Source organism: Epinephelus moara, unplaced genomic scaffold, assembly GCF_006386435.1.
Source record: "Epinephelus moara isolate mb unplaced genomic scaffold, YSFRI_EMoa_1.0 scaffold570, whole genome shotgun sequence".
NCBI lineage: Eukaryota > Metazoa > Chordata > Actinopteri > Perciformes > Serranidae > Epinephelus > Epinephelus moara.
In genome coordinates this window covers 16,317-25,113 of record NW_026082510.1, presented here as the reverse complement: position 1 = coordinate 25,113, position 8,797 = coordinate 16,317, and the positions used below count along the sequence as shown (strand labels likewise).

General features: G+C 40.4%; 1 protein-coding gene and 1 long non-coding RNA gene across 4 annotated transcripts in view; one reads left to right on the top strand and one right to left on the bottom strand.

The window, feature by feature from the left end:
- LOC126387501 (NLR family CARD domain-containing protein 3-like) overlaps positions 1-7,243 on the bottom strand; it is a 19,373-nt gene extending 12,130 nt beyond the window's left edge. For both annotated transcript variants that reach the window (XM_050040004.1, XM_050040005.1), the window contains exons 1-6: positions 7,224-7,243; positions 4,148-4,297; positions 3,627-3,731; positions 3,190-3,425; positions 1,184-2,978; positions 175-351 (exon numbers count right to left, since the gene is read on the bottom strand). In XM_050040004.1, coding sequence (XP_049895961.1) covers positions 175-351; positions 1,184-2,978; positions 3,190-3,425; positions 3,627-3,731; positions 4,148-4,278 — 2,444 coding nt within the window. In that variant the 5' untranslated portion in view covers positions 4,279-4,297; positions 7,224-7,243. The remainder of the gene's footprint in view (positions 1-174; positions 352-1,183; positions 2,979-3,189; positions 3,426-3,626; positions 3,732-4,147; positions 4,298-7,223) is intronic.
- LOC126387502 (uncharacterized) overlaps positions 1-8,797 on the top strand; it is a 30,023-nt gene that overhangs the window by 10,832 nt on the left and 10,394 nt on the right. The window lies entirely within an intron of this gene.

The window sequence follows — 8,797 nt, the reverse complement described above, 5'->3', positions numbered from 1 at the left end:
GTGTCTAAATGTTCTAAATCATCATTTCTCTGCCTTTCATAACCAACTGTTCAGCCATTTGGAAAGATGCAACATTTCTGAAAACACTGAAAGCTTTATAACCTCAGTCAAGGATTTATATTATACATATCCAAAAACAAACAAACAAACACCTACATAAGCAAGTGAACTGACCTCAGAGTCTCCAGTCTACAGTTTGGACTCTCCAGTCCAGCACACAGCTGCTTCACTCCTGAATCCTGCAGGATGATGTTTCCACTCAGGTCCAGCTCTCTCAGATGGGAGGGGTTGGACTTCAGAGCTGAGGCAACGACTTCACAGTGAGTCTCTGAGAGTCTACATGAAGTAAATCTGACATGACACATATATTACAAAATCTGTTATTGTCAAAGAGACACTTTATATTTACTTTATGGATTTGATGATAGAGGTCACAGTGATCTTGACCTTTGACCACCGAAATCTAATCAGTTCATTCTTAAGTCCAACTGGACGTTTGTGCCAAATTTACAGAAATCCTCTCAAGGTGTTCTTGAGATGTCGTGGACAGACTGACAACCCAAAAACATGATGCCTCTGGCCACGACTGTCGCCGGCGCCGAGGCATGAAAAAAGAGATAGCAACAACTGGATAAAAGCAGTTTTTAGGACTTCAGAAATCTCCTTTGGCAAATGATACAGATCTTATTTTAAATGTTTAAGCATAGTGGTGAATAAACTCAGGTATTATCTACATGTCTGATTCTATAAAACACCTTACACAATCTGTTTATGGAGTAATAACTTTACTGCTTTCACTCAGAACCATCAAATACTGCCATACTGTGATGAAATGCTGCTGTGATAAAACCTCAACAACAACCTCTGAAGTCCATCATTTGTTTTATCAGCTTCACATGGCACCTCCATCACATAAAGGTGAAAAACTGTAAACTGGAACAATGATTAGAAATAAATAGAAAAACTGTGTTCATGAACTCAACAGCTATAAACACAACCAACTGAAACATCTACATGTTTTGCACTCACAGCATTTGAAACAGCTCAAGAACATCTGTGACAAAATACAACAGACACATCATTTGAACATTTTATGAATAATAAGAATTTCACAGTGTGTATATTTGAAGAATTAAACTACTAATCTACAATGATTTATGATGTTAATCACATCTGGACTTACCGAGCCTTTCTGCAGTTCCTCACAGCTGGAATCAGTCTCAGTCGTCCCTTGTATGTTGTGTTGTATTTCTCCAGGTCCAACTCATCCAGAACCTCCTCTGACATCTGCAGCATGTAGGCCAGAGCTGAGCAGTGGATCTCTGAGAGTTTCTTCTTTGATCTGTTCTCTGACTTCAGGAACTCTTGGATCTCCTGATGTACTGAGAGGTCGTTCATCTCCAGCAGACAGTGGAAGATGTTGATGCTTCTGTCAGGAGAGATCTTGTTTGTGTTCATCTTCTTCAGGTTGTTGATGGCTCTCTGGATGATTTCTGGACTGTTGTCTGTCCGACCCAAAAGGCCTCCTAACAGTCTCTGGTTGGACTCCAGAGAGAGGCCATGAAGGAAGCGGACAAACAGATCCAGGTGACCATTTTTACTTTGGAGGGATTTCTCCATGGCTCTCTGTAAGAAGACATCCAGGGATCTGTAATTATCCTCGTCTGTCCCCAGGAAGTCCTCCAGTACCTTTGTGTTCCTGTTGGTGAAACAGTGGAACAGGTAGACTGCAGCCAGAAACTCCTGAACGCTCAGATGAACGAAGCAGTAGACTGTTTTCTGGAAGATCACAGACTCTCTTTTGAAGATCTCTGTACAAACTCCTGAGTACACCGAGGCCTCTGTGACATCAAGACCACAGCGCTCCAGGTCTTCTTGGTAGAACATGATGTTTCCTTTCTCCAGATGTTCAAACGCCAGCCTCCCCAGCTTCAGAAGAACGTCCCTGTCAGCCTCCGTCAGCTCCTGTGGACTGGTCTCATGTCCCTCATCATACTTGTGCTTCTTCCTCTTTGTCTGAACCAGCAGGAAGTGTGAGTACAGGTCAGTCAGGGTCTTGGGCAGCTCTCCTCTCTGCTCTGTAGTCAACATGTGATCCAGAACTGTAGCAGTGATCCAGCAGAAGACTGGGATTAGACACATGATGTGGAGGCTCCTGGATGTCTTCATGTGTGAGATGATTCTGCTGGACCGCTCTTCATCACTGACTCTCCTCCTGAAGTACTCCTCCTTCTGGGCGTCAGTGAAGCCTCGTACTTCTGTTACCCTGTCAACACATGCAGGAGGGATCTGATTGGCTGCTGCAGGTCGGGAAGTTATCCAGACCAGAGCCGAGGGAAGCAGCTTCCCCTTGATGAGGTTTGTCAACAGCACGTTGACTGATGACTTCTGTGTGACATCAGTCACAACCTCATTGTTGTGGAAATCCAGAGCCAGTCTGCTTTCATCCAGGCCGTCAAAGATGAACAGAACTTTACAGACAGCGAGCTCCTCTGCTGTGACCTTCTGTAATGTTGGATGGAAAACACGGAGCAGAGTGAGAAGACTGAACTTCTCATCTCTGATCAAGTTCAGCTCCCTGAACGAAAGCAGAATCACCAGACTGACATCTTGGTTTTCCAAACCCTCGGCCCAGTCCAGAGTGAACTTCTGCACTGTGAAGGTTTTTCCAACACCAGCGACGCCGTTGGTCAGAACCACTCTGATGTGTTTCTGTTGGTCAGGTAAGGCTTTAAAGATGTGCTGACACTTGATTGGAGTTTCATGGAGGGTCTTCATCTTAGAAGCTCTCTCAAGCTGCTTCACCTCATGTTGGGTATTAACCTCTTCACTCTGTCCCTCTGTGATGTAGAGCTCAGTGTAGATCCTGTTGAGGAGGGTTTCACTTCCTGTTTCATCACTTCCTTCAGTCACACGTTCACATCTCCTCCTCACACTGATCTTATGTTCATCTAAAACCTCCTGCAGACCACTGTCTGCTGAAAGAGAAGGAAACATGTCAGACTAAAGAAATAAATCTGGACTCTGATTATTTTCATGACCAACATTAAAACAAGTAACACAAACAAATGAAGGTTTTATACATTAGTTTTATAAAATCTTTCATGTCTACACTTTACAACACAAATAAACCAAGAAGAATCCTGTTTTCAGACATGATGACATCAGCAGACAGATGTACAGTCTTACTTTGTACAGTGCTGGTCTGACTGGCTGTCTGCAGTCCAGCTCTTGTTCTGGATCTTTCTCCACACTGGGGACAGGAGGAGTCTCCTGATGAAGCAGACTGGTCCCAGTATGAGCTGATGCACTGTCTGCAGAACCAGTGTCCACAGCTGGTAGAGACTGGATCCTTCAGGACGTCCTGACACAAACTACAGCAGGACGGCTGCTCCTCCACAGAAACATGACTCCTCTTCTTCTCTCTGTGGAGATGAACACATTATTTAGATCTCGTCCTGCAAACTGTGCTGAAAATTATTTGCTTTATTCACACACTCAGTCACAGGCGGTTCAAATATCTCATGGTGGAGCTTCATGAAAACCTCCTGAGTAATGCTGTGCTCCACTGTGAGACGACTTTCAAAAGGCAAAAAGCTCCCTCATGTTTTTCAACAGTCTCTTACTTTGTGTCTGAGGGTCCAGGTTCATTACTGAACCATAGAGGCTCATCTCTGGACCAGTCACTCTTCATAGACAGACAGCTGGGCACTGGAGACTCTGCTCTCTGTCTGTGGAAACAACAAATGTTTGACACATATTATTAGTCCTTGTAAAGACCAGGTTCAAACAGTATCATCGTTGGCGCTGCCTGTGTTTTACCCACCAGTAACTACGTGTCTCCTTGATCTGAACACGCTTGTAAATATACAGGTAATTTAGTTTCCTTCTTATTTCTTCTCTCAGTGCTGCTCTTATATACTGTGTTCTATTTAACTGCATATTTTATTGTTATATTCTATTTTCAGTAGATAGCCAAATTTAAAGGACTCTGATCAGGGCCAAATAACTTGATCAGGACATCCCCGATGACTGAATAAAATAATACCTCATGTCATTATAAAAACAGTGTTGTGGTGTAGATGATCAGATAATAATAAAAACAGAATCATCTTCAGGTCAGTTTACAGTAGAAACAGTCTCTTACTTTGTGTCTGAGGGTCCAGCTTCATTACTGAAGTCTAGAGGATCATCTTTACTGTTGTCACTCTTCAAAGACAGCTGACAGCTGGACACTGGAGACTCTGATCTGTCCCCGTCTGCCTCCAAATCAGCCATCTTCCCAAATCTGAGAGAACTGTAACACACATACACAATGTGATGAAGTCAGTAACTTCTTATTTATAGGACATGATTACATATTGGCTGGGTATTTTTATGACATACAGTAGGGGAGAGCGGGGGCAGTTGGGACACTTTTAACAGTAATGAAAATAATTTGATCTCTGAACAGATACAGGCGTCTGCTAACTATTTATCAGGTTTTTAGAGCCCAACCCAAACGTGAAAGGCACAGTTTTGTTAAATGTACAAGGAGTGCATTTTCCCAAAGTTCTGACTCCTTGGGACAGTTGGGACACCGTGTTCTGGGCTGGGCTTTAAATATATATAAGCTGGACTTACAGTTTACATCCATGTCTGTGAAAACATGGAAGCTTCACACACAGAAGATCTATACGATCAGCACAGTTTCAAGATCAATGTCACCAACTCAGTCTCTGACCAAATGTCTCCCCTTCTGTTCCTGAGATATGACGTTTAATAATGACCAGAGAAGTGTTTTATGCAGAACATGATGATGTCACAGTGAAGTTGACCTTTGACCTTTTGGATATTAATTTAGTTTAGTTTAGTTTAGTTTATTAAGATCCCCATTAGCTGCAGCAAAACTGCAGGTATTCTTCCTGGGGTCCAACAAAAATTATACATACAAAGAAAACATAAAAAAAACATTGTAAAAGCATTAAAAAACAAAAACAAACAAAACAATATGAGCTTCACACTTCATCATATCTTAATATACCCATACATTCAAAACATTATTATGAAACATTATATTATACACATAACATTATACATTATACTTTATACATTATATTATATATAATATACCATAGTATATATATATATACACATACACACACACACACACACTACACACATACATACATACATATACATTTACGCACATAGATACACATTACATTACTATACCATATATATCATATATCATACATATAAAATTATTCCCTACTTTGATAGATGCTGTTTTATTAATATTTTAAATTTATTTATGTTAGTGGTGATTTTGATATGTTCAGGCAATGAATTACATTCTTTCATACCTCTGTAAGGAACAGTGTTTTTGATGGTGTTTGATCTTGCTTCAGGCATTGTAACGTTACCCACAGTTGCATGCCTGGTGATGTATTTATGATTTTCTGCACTGAAGGAAAGGTTCTTGAACAAAATAAAAGGTGATTTTAAAACAGATATATTTTTCTTGAACAAAATAAAAGGTGATTTTAAAACAGATATATTTCTAATGAAAATGATCAGTGAGTATGACAGTCTGTCTTTGACCAATAGCCAGTTTAGATTCTTATGCATTGAAATGATATTTGTTCTATAGTCACACTTGAGTACTGTACAGGCAGCTCTATTTTGCATACGTTGTAGTTTGTTTAACATGTCTCCAGTGGCGTTTGACCAAACTGCTGGGCAGTAGTTGAGATCCATTAATATTAGTGCTTGAATTGCTCTGTTCATGATATTTGGAATCAGAAAGGTAGCGTGTCTTCTCATGATAGATATGCCTCTTCCCATCTTTGCAATCATATTATTGATGTGTTTCTTCCATGATAATTTATTGTCTACTGTCATGCCCAGACGTTTGGTCTCATGCACATGATTTACAGTGATGTCATTAATTTAATATTTAACACAGGATTCCTATCAATAAAGTAATTTAACCCAAGAATCATGCAGTTAGTTTTCGATACATACAGGACTAGCTTGTTTGTCTTCACCCATTCCGCTACAGCTTGTAATTCCTTGTTTTAAATGATTTCTAATTCATTATTTGTGAGTGCTGATGTGTATATGGTGAAATCATCAGTATACATTGCTATGTTAGCTTTATCTAAGACGTACGGTAAATCATTTGTGAAAATAGTGAATAATATAGTACCAAGACAACTCCCTTGGGGTACACCACATGTCGTAGTTCTAATCTCAGAATAGCTGCCGTTAAAAAATACTGTTTGTGTTCTGTTTGATAGATAACTATTAAAAAAAATGTCATCACATCATCATTTTATCCTGTCAGACATTTGTGTGAAATTTTGTCACAGTTAGCAAATTAATTCTTGAGTTAAGGACAAAATCATGTTTAGTGAGGTGAACGGAGTGACCTTGACCTTTAACCTTTGATCACAAAAATGTATTCAGTTCATCACTGAGTCCATGTTAATGTTTGTGCCACATTTGATAAAAGCTCCTAAAGGCCTTCTTGAGACAGTGTGTTCATGAGAATGAGACTGATGCAAGGCCACAGTGACCTTGACCACTACCAAAATATAACCTGCTCATTGTTGAGTCCAGGTGGACGTTTGTGCTCAGTGTGAAAAGCTTCCCTCAGTCTTCGTGGATATCGCATTCACAAGAATGAGACAGACAAGGTCACAGTGACTTTGACCTTTGGCCTACAACAACCAAAATTTAATTTGTTCAACATGAGACCAAGTGGACGTTTGTGCCAAAGTTGAAGAAATTCTCATAAGGTGTTCCTGAGATATCACTTTCACAAGAATGGGACAGACGTACGTACGTATGGATGGACGAACAACCCGAAAACATAATAACTCGGGCCATGGCTATTTCCTGCACAGAGGCATGATTATTATATTTTCATAAATTACTGAGATATGGAATTTGGCTGTCCTCTAAGTCTTCATTTCAGTATCAGCTCAATGTGGTTACCACATGTAGCCTTTAGGTTTTTTCTAACAAGGTAGGAACTATAAACAATACAGTCCTAACTGTCCCAGGGAGAGCAGACACACCTTGGACTCCTGTGTTAGCTCCCAACAAACATTCAGCTAACACTAGCACAACCTGATAGGCCTGAAAATCAACTTTCCAACCATATGTTTTTGTATGTGGCACAACTAAAAACAGTATGGTAGAAGACAAATGACAAAAGAGCCAAAACATTTACTTACATGCTGTAGATTTCAAAACTGTGAATGAATTGTGAGCAATAGTCAGACGGTCTCCATTTTGAGGTTGAGAGTGAACAGGGTGTGGCTGAGCATGGTGGATGACACAGTTTCTTTCTACCTTGCTAAATAGGCGGCACTGTCCGACCCCACTCTCCCCTATAACAGACTAAACAATGAATCAGAATAAAAATCAGCTGATTAATCAATAATGACAGTAATCATTATTTTTATAGTATTAACACTCACCGTGCCTCAGACGACCTGTATTCCTCTGACTGCTCTGTCCAGTTTAAAATGGAGTCTGAACACACTGACTTTAGACTCTGTGTTCCCTCCTGTTGGCACCTCCTCCCTTTTATTCATAGGAATTTTGTTTTGTCACACACAGTTGCCTGAGACTCGTCCGTCTGGTTTAATCAAACAAGATCAAGTTGCATTCTCTCTGTTCACCTCACAGTGGCAGGACTATCATACAGTTTGTAGACATGCACCAAGCAAGGACAGTTTGTAGACATGCACCAAGCAAGGAAAATATAAAAGAAGCAAAGGTCATGATGTCAGTGACAACGTTCAATGAGCCAGACTTTGGTGTCAGTTCTGTTGGAGTCACACTATAATCCATCACGTCTTTGTTGTTTCAGCTTTGACTGAAAAATCCTTTCACCAGATTAAAAGCACACCTCACGTGATGCTTCCTGATGTTTTACATCTAAATGTGTGCGTTTGTTTAACTTGTTATTGGTCTCCAAACAGATCATGGCTCTGTCTCAAGCCCCTGTTTGTCATATATCAGTTCAGGAAGGACCTAAATGCAGAGCAGCAGGCAGGTTGAAGGTTTAAACAGGAAACCAGCTTTAATGCTGATAAAAATAAAACATCCAAAACAGGTAATTAAAAGTCCAAAAGAAAGAAGAACCAAAAACTAAAGTGAAAACCAACCAGGATAACATGATGAACACAGGGACGAACTCAGGAAAGAAATCCAAAACAGAACACAAGAGACCTGGGGCCTGTATCACGAAGCGAGATCAACCTTTCCTGGGTTACCCAGACCTATCCTGGGTTGACTAACCCTAACAGTGGCAATCAGGATAATCGGTATCACGACGCTGGATATCAACTCGGTAACTCAACCCAGGATTGCTTTATCAAGAGCCGTGAACGCGCACGCAGCGGACCAATCACAATCATGAGAGAAGCGCAGCGTCACCGAGCGTCACTGAGCGTCCTTACAGAGCGCTGTATGAGGGAAAAAAGTATTTCTCGTGAGGATCAGAGATTAATTCTACTAAAATATGAGCTCGTGAGGATCAGAGATTAATTCTACTAAAATATGAGGAGGAGAAAAACAACATTACAGAAAAGGACTACACTGTGGCAGCTGCAGGAGGAAACATGCGTGGCAACGCACAACGGGATGAATAATGTTTAGCTTTAGTTTAGATTAGTTTATTTGCACATAATGTTAAAAACAGACAGTATAACATTTACAAGATTAAAAAAAAGAAAAGTGCCAGAGAGGTTAGAAGCCACTAAAAGCTTATCAAAGAAATTCCCCTGTCAAAACTCAATGA